Source organism: Aphelocoma coerulescens, chromosome 1 (genome assembly GCF_041296385.1).
Source record: "Aphelocoma coerulescens isolate FSJ_1873_10779 chromosome 1, UR_Acoe_1.0, whole genome shotgun sequence".
Classification (NCBI taxonomy): Eukaryota; Metazoa; Chordata; class Aves; order Passeriformes; family Corvidae; genus Aphelocoma; species Aphelocoma coerulescens.
This window is the reverse complement of record NC_091013.1, coordinates 96,626,966-96,641,358: the sequence shown is the minus strand read 5'-3', so window position 1 is coordinate 96,641,358 and position 14,393 is coordinate 96,626,966. Positions and strand designations below refer to the sequence as shown.

The window sequence follows — 14,393 nt, the reverse complement described above, 5'->3', positions numbered from 1 at the left end:
CAGGCTGCAGTGAAGGCAGAGCTGTGAGCCCCTTGTGTGGTGCTGCCTGCTGTGCCACTTAAAAAGGTGTTGGCAACAATCCCTCCTTCCCCTGCTATAAACCACAGGGCTCCTTGTCTCTCTGAAGTCCCTCTTACCCTGTGTAAGTTCAACAGGGTCCAAGGAATCAGGTGGTACCTCTCTTACCCCAGGTGAATTCAGTTTTTAGGCTCTTGCCCAGTGCAAGCTGAGGCAGAGCTAAGCCATGGGGTGAGGCACCACACCCAGATGTCCCGTGTCTCTTGTGTAGCGATCGCCCAACGTGCAGAAACGGCCCTGCCCTTAGAAGTGAAACTGCTGTCATGTGTTCCCACAGGGAGATATGGAGACCCCAGGCAGAACAGCACTCGCAGCACAGGTTAAACAGGAGGCAGGAGCAACACACCAACTTTCTTCCCCTGCTTCCGCTGTCCTTGTTCTGTGTGTTAGGCTGTGACTGAATAGCCACGAGTTTGGAGAGAGCGGCTCACCTGGGCGGGCTGTCCTCAGCTGCACCATGGCTTGGGCACTGCCCACCTCGTTCTCGGCCATGCACTGGTAGATGCCCTCGTCCTCGGGCCCCACGCTGAGCAGCCGCAGCGCCCGGCGCGACAGCCGCAGCCGGTGGCTGCCCGACAGCGGCACCGCGTTGCGCAGCCACATCACCGAGGGCTGCGGGTTCCCTCGCACCTCGCACGTGAACTTGGCGCTCTGGCCCCAGGGAATGATCTGCTGGGACAGCTCCATGGTGACCTCTGGGGGTTCTGTGTGAGGAAAAACCACAGATTGCTGAGTGCTACTTGGCTGGGAGCGTGGCATGGTCATGGCTTTGCACTTCCCTCTCTGCCAGGGATGAGAGCAGAATGATGGATCCTTTCCTACCCTAAACTCCTACTCCCTTTGTGGGGGCCCACATGGGTCTGCTTCAATGCCCCTCCCCTTCAGCATCCACACAAACCGCAAACAGAGGTAATCCAAGGCCATCTGCCCTCTCACATGACATCAGACATCTACAAGTCCCATTTTTCTGAGCTGAAATGCTACTCTGCAAAGATTGTGCTTGTGCCACAACACACTGGCACCTGATGAAATGCAATCTGTGAAACACAGGCTTAGTCTCCCTAACAACTGTGAGAAGGGGAAGTATGCATGGTAGAAATACCTAAGGTGTAGTATCCCTTACATTTTCCACCCCACAGAGAGCTTCCCTACAAAACAGAACAAAAACCAAGACACTCCAGTGTCTTCCTTATGCCAATATCAAACATGTCTAAGAAGCAACCAGTCCTCCACTAGAAAGTATTAGAACAAAAGCAGTGCCACAAATGACAGGAGAAGAGCATCTGCAGAGGAAGGGAGGATCCATCATCTCCAACCCATGGTGGGAGCCAAGAAGGAGAAACCACTACCCTCAAGAAAGAATTTGTCTAGTCTCCTGGAAACTGGAACCACAAGCAGGGGTTTGCATTACATTGGGGTTTGTCCAGGGAGAGGAAGAGTGCATCAGTGCTAGTCTTTTCCCCTAAAAGCAGCAATGAGAGTCCAAGTCCTTTCTGAAACAGCAGCTCCAGCAGCACTCACCAAACACCTGCACGTTGTAGAAGATGAAGGCGGCTCCGGCCTCCCCAACGCCATTGTCAGCCGTGCAGCTGTAGGTGCCCGAGTCCTCCTCGCTTGTGGGGTCGATCAGGAGGTTGCTGAGCAGGAAGCGCGTCTTGTTGTAAGCGGAGACGCCAGAGCCATCCTTGGCCCAGGTAACCCTGGGTGGGGGGATCCCGCTGGCCACACACTCCAGAATGAGGCTCTGACCCTTGGTGACAATGATGGTCTGAGCCTCAGGAGGGTAGATTATCCGGGCTGCCTCTGCTGTGGAGCCTGGGGACGAGAGACAGAGGAAGGAGACGGGTGGGAAGGAAGGTGGATAGTGGGAGAGCACCCTGTGCACTGGGTAGGTAGAGTTAATGGTAGAGGCACACTGTTTCCCTGTGCTGGGGCAGGTAAATGGCAATGCAGGACAAGAGAGACATTCTCTAAGGGTTTCACACACACAGCAAAGCCACCTTGCCAAAGGGCTAAGGGCCTTTGTTTGCCCACTATCAAGAACAAATCCTAAGGAAGCACAGCAATGCCAAGGCTGCATACACACACTCCAGGAGCAGACCCTGGGGCCTTCTGCTGCTGGAAAGGAGTTTTCTCAGCACTGATAACGGTTCACACAGAAAACCAGCTGTGATAGTACTGGTCCGTGCTCCAAAAGCTGGAGATGTGCAGTGAAGGGAGAGTGGCTTACGTCTCACACGGAGCCTCTCACTGGAGACTGAAGTTTTCACCTCCTGTGTCACGGGGTTGTAGGCAGCACATTTATAAGTCCCCTCATCCTCTTGGCTGGCATTAACAATCTGAAGGTTCCCAGATGGCATAATAAGGTAATTGTCTGTAGAGAGAGAAAAGAAGATGGTACATGGTCACAAGATATGTTCCTGTCCAGTCTCCTGGAAGACATGCAGTGTCCTGAAGAAAACGTGGACAAGGGGGAAAGAAAAACCACATGATGTCCCAGGCAGCATGGACATCAGGGAGACCACACCAGGGACCCTGAACTAACTTGTGCTCAGACAGGTGGCAAAGGGATGAGGAGGCAGCAGGCAGAGACAGCTACTGCTGGTAAGGAAGGGTGAAACTGAGGGTCCTGTGAGGGAACCTGTTGGGACAGACCCCTGTGCACCCACCTCGGGAGGCCTCCAGCCACTCCTGCTTCACACTGTAGCGGACCTGAGCCTTGGGGTGACTTTCAGGCAGGTCGCAGGCAATCACGGCTGTGTTCCCTTCATCCACCTCAATCACGTGCTGGCCATCGAACTTGAAATCCTTGAGATCTGCAAAAAGAGCAAAGGACAAGGCATCTCAGTGGCTGGCTGAACATCTCAGTGTCAGCTCATCCTCTCCCCATGGACTCAGGGCTGTTTCATTGTGGTGCCAGCACAGGACTGCTCCGGCCCCAGCAGCTAGGGAAACTGGCCTGCTTTCACATTTTTATTTTTTTTCTCCTCCTTCTTCCTACAAAATGAGTAACTTAAAACACAGCTTCTGCAGAGACCGCCTGCTCCAGTGCTGGGAAACCGGGTGCGAAAAATCCTGGCCTGGGAGTAAAACATGAGCCAACTTACTGCAGCACTGAAAGGAGGCCAAAAAAGGTCCTTCTGCCTCCTGCTATCTCACATGTGCGGCTGTCGTGCTACCGAGAAGCTGACTTTGTAGTCATAACTCAGAGAGCCCAGCCTGCTTCAGGGTGTACAGATGCCAGGTGGGAGAAAGTTTGTGATGCTCCCTGAGCTCCTCCAACACCTGAGAAATTGGCATCTGTGCTCCGGGCACTCTTGCTCCCATCAAATATCTCACAGCTGAAAGTTGTGGTTAACCACAAAGCTTCACATGTGCCCAAGCAGCGCCCACACTCCAGTTAAAAGAACAGGGACTTGAGAGGAAAACCAGCACCTCTTCTACATGGCACAGCTGCTCCTTCCCTAAAACATCTGTGAAAACCCTGTCCCACCACATCCCCCTGCCAGGCTGTGCTGGGGGTTCCTGCCCTGGCTGGGCTGACGTGGGCAGCAGGACTGGAAGCACAGGAAGTAAGAGGAAGGGATACCTGGCTTTTTGTTTTCTTTTCCCTGTTCTTGTAAAGCAGGAGGAGAGGACTGTAGTGAAACCCTACAGATCTGGCAGGGCAAAGGAGCACACCAACCTGGCCCCACAAAACCTTCCAGAGACAAAACTGGTTTCCATTCTCTCTGGGCGTGATGGCAAATCTTTCTAAGGCACTGCAAGCTTGAAGTTTGTCTCAGACAGTCTGTGCTGTGAGGGGAGGAGGTTTTGTGCCAGGAAGAAAGTCTCTCACATGCATTTTTACAATGCTGTACACCAGCCCACGTGACTGCTAGTGACAATGGCACATCCCACAGTTGGTCGCAGGTCACGCTGTCACATCAAGGCTCAGGTTGGTGCCTCTTCCCAGGACCCAGGGCTAACAGATCTCCTGAGTGGCATGCCACTAAATCTGGACGAGACCACACTTCCTTTGCAAAACCCCACTCTAAGGCAGCGTGTTGCATCTGCAGCCACGGCACGGCCACGTGCTGTCGACAGCTCCCTCACCCCTAGAAATCCATCCCAGGATGTGGCACCAGCGACCTCGGGCAGTTTGGGGAGCGGGGGGAAGCAGGAGGGCTGGCGGCGGGCGGGCGGCAGGCAGCCTCCCTTGGCAGCCCCAGCCAGCAGAAAAATGTGGGGTTTGTTCTCTGGGAAATGCAGCAGCGCTCCAAGAGCAAAAGACAACTCTGGCTCCAAGCGTCTCCCACCCACAGTCATGGAAAAGTGACATGAAATTTCTCAAGCAGACTTTCTGATTAAAGCAAGATCCTTTATGGAGTTTAAATAAAAACCAGCTCTCTTGGCAAGGCGTCGAGAAAGCCTCCCTGAGCGCGGTGCGGAGGGGCTGTCGGGCGGCTGCTGGGGGAGCCAGCGGTCCCGGGCCCAGATCTGAGGGAAGGGGAGGAGGTTGAAAAGAAAGGGAGGTTTTGCAATGTCATAAAAATGATTTGCAATGAACATGCTTAATACTTCTGGAATTTCTTGGCATTGTTCAATTAAAAAAAAAAAATAAAAAGAAGGAATACGGGTGAACTTCAGAAATGTGATTAATCCTTTAAGACAAGCTGAGGAGGGGAGCCATGTTTCCACTGGATATTAAAGCCAGATGAAAGTTAACTCAACTTGTGAAAAGCTGGCAGCACCTCACGCTCCTCCTCCAACGAAAGTTACTGCTGGGGAGGGGAATGATGATGGATATTTTCTCCTCTTTGCTTTTTCTATTTGATCAAGGAATAAAATAGTAAGAGCCACAGAAATGGAAAGAGGTGGAGAAGTGGCAAAAGCTCAGTGTCTGCCTGCCCACATTGCGCATGTTTCTCCGATCAACAAAATATAAACGAGCATCAGGAAAATTAATGTGCGCCTTGGTGGTCTGGATTCATCACAGCCAAATTAAGATTTTAGAGCCAAGGCACAGGCTCCAGCAATGCTGGCAGCGATCTGCACACACACACTTACACCAGCACGTGTACATGCACACACACCCTGAAGAGAAGAAGGGGCCCAGGAGCCTGGAAAAAGAGCAGACCCAAGGTCCTGGCACAGCAGAGCCATCTTGAAGATGGAAAATGACGACCAGGGCACCCCCGGGATGACTGTGGGCTGGGCAGACAGGGGGACCTCTCACATGCAGCCCCCCAGATGGTAGCTCAGCCCACATCTCACAGCTGCGGGTGTTGCAGCCCCACAATAGGGAGCAGGACCTGCAGCTCTTCCTGGCTTCCCCTCAGCCCAGAACCGAGGCACGAGGAGTGAAACTTTGGACAGAGGGGGAGAGAACAGAGGAAAGGGATCCTGGGGTGGCTGGGGGAGCAAGAACCAGGTGCCTCTGGAGAAGCACAGTGAAACTGGCAGGAGAGAGGGGAAAAACAGCAGAACTGGGACAAACTACTTTCTCATATGCCAAATGTATGAGCTTCCTGCCAAACTACTCCCCTAAATTCCTGCTTCCCCACAGAGAACAAGACTGATTTATTTGCCAGTGGATTTTGGCCACGGGCAATCTCAACTGCCCTGCTCGCCACTGGTACTGGCATGTACAGCCATCATTTAGCACCGATGCATCAGCCAGAGATGGTGAGGGGTGGTCAGAGTCACCCCTGTCCCCCTCTGTGCATGGGACAAGCTCCCCCACACACATCCTGTTGCATTTGGCCCCAGCACAGCAAAACAGAGGGTGCACTGCCAAGCTGGGACAACCGGCTTCACCCTGGGGGGTTCAGACAAGCTGCCCCCGAGTTGTGGAGGGACCATATATGCTCCCCCCCAGCAGGCAGGGCAGGGCAGGGAGGGGTGGAGGAGAGGGTCCATGCCAGGACTTGCCAGGGGATATGCAGCACTTGCCCCTTCAGCTGCCCAGCCAGCAGCAGCCAGGTCCCACATCTAACATGCAATTTGCACCAGAGTCTAACATTCACTGCAGCTGGGAGAAACCACATCCCTTCTCATTGGCTGTGTTTTCCTTCTCATATGGCAGCACCCAGCGTGCCAGCCCATGTTCTTGTCCTTAAAAGACATGCCTGACCACAGTGAAGCAAGTCCTCATCTACCAGCCATTGTCCAGGAGGTGCTGCGGACAGGCAGACTGAGCACTGCCAATCCCAACCCTGCTGGGACAACAGGGCTTTTTTTTCCCCCTTTTTTCCCCTTTTTTTGTTTAGGAGGGAGTGCAACCAAAGGCCATTGCTTGTGTCCATCTGCAGCCAGCTCTGAGGCGCGATGGGGCGAGCTGGGGTGCGGGGAGGGTCAGCCCTGCAGCCAACTGTGCTGCTGTCACTGGGGAGGGAAACCAGCTGAATCCCAGGGCTGGGGGCCAAGCAACGAGGCAGGCGAGACAGACCCGATTAAATGAATGGGAGACCATAAATAACTTTGGAGAAGAAGCAACAGTAAATAAAATTATGACCCCCAAGGTAAAAGTCCTCCCTGCCGTAGGGAAGAGTGAAAGAGGGAAGGGGAGGGAGCCTGAGAAGGGGAATAGGCAGGAATGGGGTTCTCCATCCTGGGGGCAGGCACCCTCCACATTTCCCCCCTCAGCTGTGAGAGCAGCCTAGGGCTATGGCTCTCACTCCCCATCCAGCCAGCACCGCAGGAGCCTGGGCACTGGTGCTGTCACCACCAGATTCCTCCCACCCTGCTGAGACAGGCACAGCCCCACAGACTCCTGCCTACTCACACCCCCCCAGCACATCTCCCCCACCATGCCTCAGCCCCACTCCCCCACCCTGGGCCCATCTCACGGTCCTCATGCCACAACTCTGCTGGCTCACAAAACACCACCTGTGTTTTCCTTCTCTCCCCTCCTCACACCGCCTCTGCCCCCAGGGCCAGAGCCCCCATGCCTGCTCTGCAAATGCTTTTCCAACAGGCAGCCATCCCCTTCCCTCCCTCCCTCTTGCCATTTCTCCGGGGAGTATCAGAGGAGAGGCCCCCGTGAAGGAAAATGAATGGGGCTGTCTTCAGAAAGCAGCTGCAAATTCCTGGGGGATGCCCAGCCCGACCCCGTGCAGGGTCACTGCCCACAAGCACCACACGCTGAGGCCCAGCTTCCCACACGTGCTGCCACAAGACCGAGGACTGACCTCACCCGTGGCACCGATGGAGGGAACAGGGCAGTGAGCCTCCCTGGGACACAGGTACCTGCACTCCCACATCCCTGGCCACAGGACACTGGAATGGGTGGAGTTTCTTTCCTCATCTATTTTTCTGTTTTGTATTTAAATGTCGTGTCTATCCAGGTCAGGCTTGCTGCTGTTTGCTACACTGATTTTCCTTGTGTGCAGCTGAGTGCTGGGAGTTACACAGCTCTTGCCACCTCTGTGCATCAGCTTTGCTCCAGCCCCGCACTTCAGTTGCCCCTGTGAGCTCCACGAAGAGCTCTTGACCTTCCAAACCTTTGGCTGTTACAGAACCAGCCCTCAGCACCATATACAAGTCCCTGGTGGAATTACTTGGCCCCACCAGATCCCACTGCAGCCATGCCTTTTACATACAGCATCTCTGTCCAGGAGAGGGGCTGGGGCAGGGCTTGCTGGCAGGATGGCAACTTTGCTACCTAGAATCAGGCATGGAAAATATCTGTCTTCTTTGCAGCTGTCATCCATATGAAGGCTTAAGGCTGGGCGTGGAAAACCAGGAATACTCCTGTTTTATCCATACACACTGTCCCAGACTGCAGTGCTGCCCTGGAGCTGCAGCGCTGATCTTGTGCACCACGGTGAGGCCAGCAGTGATCAGCAGGTGTGACCTGCAGTGACCTGCACTGACATGCCACAGGCTGCCAAGGTTGTGTGGAGCACCAGGTCAGCTCTAACTGGACTCAAAGGTGCCCAAGTAATGCCTGAAGTGCTACTCCCTTTGTCACTTTATGAAAGCTCTCCCTTCTGCAAATCCCTCCACCCTCCACCTCCTGGATATACAACAGCTATTTTATCTCTGCTGGAGAAATTAAATGCAAGTTTCAACCAGCTCTCTGAGCCAGGGGGCAGAGAGATGGACTCGGCGTCACTGTGCTGCAGATGAGAGCAGGAGGTATCAGTCCCAGGGCTACGCTGTGGCTGCCAGCACTGCAGCGATGGTTATCTACCTGCTGACTGTCAGCAAAGCACAGGGAGGCCCCGGGGGACCGGGCACACAGAGCCTGGGGCAGTCAATACTGTTTCCTTCAAAGAAGGGGAAAAGAAAGGAGGGGAAATCGCCTAAAAGTTTGCCAGACAATGTTACCCACACTCCTTGAAACCTAGCAAGTCACTTCTTTCAATGACTCCAGGTCCTCTTCCAAAATAAACCAAAGCCCTGAAAATATTTCCATTGCTCCCCCCCACCCCCCGCTTTCATTCACATTCCAGTTTCACCTTCCCCCTGCCACTCCAAAATAACTTCTGGATGGAAACTAAGAATTTCAGATGGTTTTCTTTCAGCCCTGAAGGTTATCTGGAGAAGATGTATCAACTGCAATGCTGACCTGCCAGGGGCTTTCCTCTCCCTCCCAGGACCATGGTCGCCACTGAATCAGCTCTGAGCAAGGTCCTGCAGAGGAGGCCTGGAGCAGGAGACAGAGCCTGGGGCACACCTGCTACCACAGCTTTCAAACTCAGTCCCACCACCAACTGGTGCTTCCTGTTATTTCAGACCACTGCAATACCACTCTTGCAAGCAGCCTTCAGCTCATGAACATGAGACTGGTTATTTGAACCCATCCAGAAGGCCTTCCTCCTATACCTTCAGTCCCACATCTTTACTGGGAGACTCTCTCTCTCTCTTCACTCACTGACTGCTAAATCTTCCCCACCTGAGTGCTCTCTATCACCCAAGGCTGTCCAGGTGTGCGGGATACAGCCTCTGCCATCCCCAGCTTCCCCAGAGGACGAGGGACCCATGCAGTGCAGCGCAGCGCAGCACAGGGGTTTTCCACAATGGATTAGTTGCCTGATCATCCAACCTGTGGCTCCAGTTCTGTGAGCTCCACTGAATGGTGCTCCTGACTTCCTCTCAGAAGTCCATTTGCCATGACAGGGACCACAGCAATGGCCAAGTCCTTCTCTTCTGCACACATACCCCCAGCAGGCGAAGGTGATTTGGCACCTGGAGAGGGCTGATGCACTACTCAGTTGTGGCTTTGATTTGGCCTGAAGGACATAGTGGAGCCTTCTGGTGCTTTAGGACCTGTCTCCCATCCACCACTGATGCTAGACCAAAGCAGATAGGTCAGATATACTTTTCCGAGGAGAGACAGAGCTGGTGGGGGTGAGTTGGGGTGCGAGTCAAAAAGGAAAAGGGGATCAGCTAAGCAGGAACTGATCAGGCTGAGGAGCTGTGCACACCCTACTCTCCTAAATGCAAACCATGCCCTTGGTAATCCCATCCACCTCTCCCCTCCTCTCCCTCTCTCTATCAGGCCACCAGCACACACAGCCCCCTTTCTGCTCTGGAATGCGTTCTCCGAAACTTAATCTCAGCATGGGGCTCAGGCCAAATCCCCTGACAGATTCGGCCCCGTGACAACCCCCTCCCACCCTGCCTCAGAGTTCAGCAACTCTCTCCTTGCTTTCCCTGGCCTCCTCCTCCTCCCACCCAGCCTGGCCTAAACATTTCACTGCTGATTAATGTATCAGTGACAAGCCAATAGCTCTTGGCTTTAAAGCAAAGTCAGGCCCCATTTTGCACAAACATCTTCACTTCTTCATTTTCTTAAGACTTAGCCCCAAACTCCCTTTTGCTGGGAAAGATGAAGCCCTTTCTACGCTCAGGGACTGTCACTGCAAGGTAATGGCAACCTCCACCAAACACTGTGTGGGCTTCTGAGAAGGTGGGGCTCTCCACTGCTCTTTCTCAGATGCATCCAAACACAGCACTTTCTGGCCAAATACACACAACATCTGGCCAAAACCAGGCACTTGTAGAAAGAGTTCCCCACCTAAGACACCTCTGGCCACGCACACGTCTCCCAGTGCCAGAGGGCAGCAGTGAGGAGCATGTAAGCTCAGGGACAGGAGCGAAGTCCCTCACTCAGAGCTGTGTCTCAGGAAGGCAGTAAAACTTAGCACACACTGACCCTGTGCTGGCAGCAGTCCTGCAGCAGCCCCAGCAGCAGTCTGGCCATCAGCACCAGCAGGTACTATTTGTACACTCAACACGTCAGGAACCAGAGGAGGCAGCATGACTGTCAGGAAACTGACCAGACACACAAACCCCATAGCTCAGGTATTCCCTGGTCTTGCAAAAACTTCTCCCTGCAAGGCAGGTCTGCAGCTTACCATGCAGAAGGAGGACAGCTTGGGTGAGGCTGGGCCACAACATGTCAGCCAGTCCACAATCACAAATGCTACAAAATGGCCTACACCAAAGGAGTCATCCCTTGATGCCAGCATGAACAGGCAAGAATGGATGAGCCTCTCAAGATGTGTGAGCGATGGCCCAAGCAAAGCAGGGGCTGGCAGAGAACTGAATCTACTCACTAGCTAAGGTGACCACTGCAGGGACACTGGCAATGACTCCTTCGGGCACACGAGCGATGCACTGGTATCGCCCCACGGTGCGGTTGTTGAGAGCTGTGATGACGAGCTTCCCTCGCTCCACGTGGATACCCAGCACCTCGTCTGATCCAGCCAGCTCCTTCCCGTTCAGTCTCCAGGTGAGGTTCACTCGGGGCGGGTCCACCACACACCCCAGGCTGACTGGACCCCCAAGTTTTTGGACAATGGAAGCAGGCTGCACTGTGACCTGCAGAGATTCACCTGCACAGAGGGAAAAAATGGGAATAAGAAAGCTCTGTGAGAAAGGATGGAGAAAAAAGCTACGGTGCTGTACATTTTGCACTCCCCATCGCACCTGCTTGCGCTGCACCTTCCCCTTGACTCCTCACACACCCACCCTGATGTATGGAGATGTACATCAGCCCCATTTCTTCTTGACACTGCCAGAGAGAATTGTACCACTCCAAATGTATCTCCTCCTCTGGAGGAGGCTTTGAACCTAGACCTTTGGTCAAGGCTACTCATGGAACAGCAGAGAGAGAGAAAACCACTTTGTACTTGAGGCGTGGCTATGCAAAACAGCATCAAGGCAAACCAAAATGGGTCAGAACAGACACTCACTCAGTTTGGCAAAACAGCTGGCAGCCGCAAGCACGAGGCAAGGGATGGGGGACATGGGCCTCTTCCTTCCACGTGTCATTGCCATCCCATGCGGTGTGGCCTGGGGCGCCCAGGGAAGGGTCCCATAAGCTGCCTCAGGGGATGCAGTGGATGTGCGGCAGTGGATTCCTGCAGATGACAAGAGACACGATGGATGAAACCCTCAGGCTTCCCTCTGCTTTCCAGCCCTGCCTGGCTTCTCTACCAACATCCCTAAACTGCCACAGATTCACCAAGCCAGTGGCCTGAGGAGGCTACAGACACTGATGCAAGCATTTCTCTTCTCCAGCCTCTCCCCCAGACATGGTTGGGAGTCTCCCAAGACATCCCATCCTCAGCCCTCAGTACACGAGCACACACACACACACTCCCTTTCCCCATTTCATACTTGGCACAGTGAATGACAGTGATGCACACCAGGCAATTTTCAGGAGTAAAACACAAACATTTTCAACAAAGTGTTACTGAAGATCCACTGAGTGTTGCTGCCACTTCTTGGCTATGTCTGGAATATATTCTATTTTGAACACTGAAGTAAATGAGCACTACAAGTCCATTCTAACTAGGAGACTCAACCTACAAAAACACTTCAGTTTAACTGTTTTGCCTGAAACACACCCCCTGTTTTGAGTCTACACAAGCCAGCCACCAGGTTCATATCTGAAAGCATCAACTAGCCCCAAAAAAACTAGAAATGTAAACCCAGGTTGCTGTGAAGAGCTGCACACTGCAGCAGCTGCTTTGGAGACTCATGAACGAATATTGAAGCAGACAAGTCAGGTCAGGGGGATTAAAGACCTCAGCAGCTCCCCCAAGAGACACCTCAGATGTCAGAATGAATTCATCTTTAATCAAAGGCAACAGGCTGAAGTCAAGAGGAGATTTCCCTCTACTGGCCTCATAATGCAGCTATAGGATTTTGAGCTCCCTTCAGCTGCAGCACTAGGATGACCTGCAAGTCTTAAGGCACTGCAGAATTGCTCCTGTGGTATGTCTACAGGGAAGAAGCCCAAGACCGAACCCAAAGCAGCCATGGCAGACAGCCCAAGCAGCAGCTGATTAGCAATCAGCTCATTAGCCACAAGCACCATCCTCAAGACCACCTGGCTCTGCAGGGTGGTTATTTCCTACTTCCTACTTCCACCATGGTCACTGCTTGAGCCATCACTTGCTTGAACATGTGCTCTCCATAACCATTCCAGTCAAAAAGAGGGCACAAGTCCCTCAAGCATAATCCCCCAAAATTAAACTTCCTAACTCCAGAAGTAATGACTGACACAGGCTCCCCCTGAGAGGCTTGGTGAGTTGCTCAAAGCAAGGCTGATTACTGCTAGCAAGGAACCACAGCATTTGGAGAAATATCACCAAGCTACTCTTAAATGACTTTGCTTGGCCTTTGGGGACAGCAAAGGTGCAAGAGTGCAGCACAGGGCAATGTCCATGGCCAGCCACACTGAGGTCCACATTGTGACAGCAAGAATCCAACAAGCTGGCTTGCATGCATCTCTGCAAATTGGGCTGTCCCTCTGACAGCCTCACAAGCTGTCCCTTTTCCCCCCACCATGTCCCAGAGCCCTGCTTGAAGGAGAAATAATGGAAGAGACATTCATATAAAGTTGAGAAGAGAGAAGAAAAGCCTCCTCTGAGCTGGTGATTTCAAAAGGAAAAAACACCAAGTAAAGCAACGTGCGGCTGGAGTTTTGAGAAGGCCACAAAGAGCATCTTTACATGGCACTTTGCAGGCCAGTATGAGTCCAGTGCACTGGCTGGCCCAGCAGGCTCTACACAAGGCAGCTCTTTCCAGGAGTTACACAGTCATGGGAAGAGTGGCTGTGAGGCCAAGATGACAGGCCCTGCTAAGAAGCAGGGAAGCCAAGAGAGAGAAGTCAAGCTTGGCATGGCCCAATGTGGCTTCCAGGCATCCAGGAGCATGGACAGAGCTCAGATATTGGGCATATCCTGACGGTACCCAGAGAGACCAGCTAGGCCATACTCCAGCTACTGCACGCCACAGCCCCATTACATGTGAAAATCCCTGTGGGTAACCTCCAGTGCCAAAGAGACAAGACAGCAACTTCCCTCCCACACACCTCATACTTCTTGGTATTCACTCTCCTCACCTGAGAAGAGTCTCAACATTTCCCCCACCAACCAGCACAGTGTCGTACAAGATACTTCAGTGATTGACGTGGAGACCCACCTGAGTTTCTCAAGTTTATTTCTCCACGTAAGACAGCCACCAAAGCACCCTTCATTAGGCCACAGCCACTATGGCAAGTCACCACTGATGATGGCTGTAAAAGTGCCCTGGGTCTGTCCATACCAGAACATGCAGAGTTGACACCACTGCTGATGCACAAGTTAATGTCCCACTGATTACACTCATCTGGAAAAGACTTTGAGTTAGGTCAGGCTTAAAAACACCTCACACCCTAAGGTTTCCTGGAGATGGAAAGCCTTACACTGATGTGGAAGAAACATTCTGGGGTAGGACCTACTGTCTGGTTCCTCAGTGCTGGAAGCCTGTGGAGCAAAGCTGACTCATTCCCCCTATCTGGATGGGTTTGGCAGCAGAATGGAAAAATATTGGACGGAGAGGAGTTGCTCCTTGGAGCCCAGGCTGAAGGAGGGGGTAGGCAAAGACGTTCCCAACCAGACCTCCCTGCAGCTCTGCGTTGCACAGAGCCTCTGGCCAGAAAGGCAAAGCCAAAGGCGCAGAACTGAGCATGAGCCCCTTCACGAGCTAGGAGACCACCCAGGCACATCGATGCAATGACTGAACTGGCTGCCCCCAGGTCTGTGAAAAGATGAAGAGAAATACATGGGGTGAAAAAAAAGAGAAGCTCAAAAAATTTGGCTACAGCACTGGGCAGATTGAACAGTATTGAGCAGAGAGTGAGAAGAGAAGGTGTGTTGCAGCAAGTGTATGGTACCTAAAACCATGACACTCCCCAAACCTCCAGGCAAGGGTACCAGCTCTAAATAGGGACATGTGGCCACTTCTTTCACAGCTGAGTGAAGTACAAAAAGTAAATGGCTAGCATAAAAATAATGAGGAAAATGAATGAAAACATCAATTCCAAAAGAACT

The 14,393-nt window shown here is 52.8% G+C and overlaps 1 protein-coding gene across 2 annotated transcripts in view; it reads right to left on the bottom strand.

Moving 5' to 3' along the window:
• The window catches only part of BOC (BOC cell adhesion associated, oncogene regulated), a 55,038-nt gene that overhangs the window by 12,215 nt on the left and 28,430 nt on the right, over positions 1 to 14,393 (bottom strand). For both annotated transcript variants that reach the window (XM_069020120.1, XM_069020128.1), the window contains exons 2-7: positions 11,265 to 11,432; positions 10,626 to 10,904; positions 2,748 to 2,894; positions 2,309 to 2,452; positions 1,600 to 1,893; positions 510 to 782 (exon numbers count right to left, since the gene is read on the bottom strand). In XM_069020120.1, coding sequence (XP_068876221.1) covers positions 510 to 782; positions 1,600 to 1,893; positions 2,309 to 2,452; positions 2,748 to 2,894; positions 10,626 to 10,904; positions 11,265 to 11,349 — 1,222 coding nt within the window. In that variant the 5' untranslated portion in view covers positions 11,350 to 11,432. The remainder of the gene's footprint in view (positions 1 to 509; positions 783 to 1,599; positions 1,894 to 2,308; positions 2,453 to 2,747; positions 2,895 to 10,625; positions 10,905 to 11,264; positions 11,433 to 14,393) is intronic.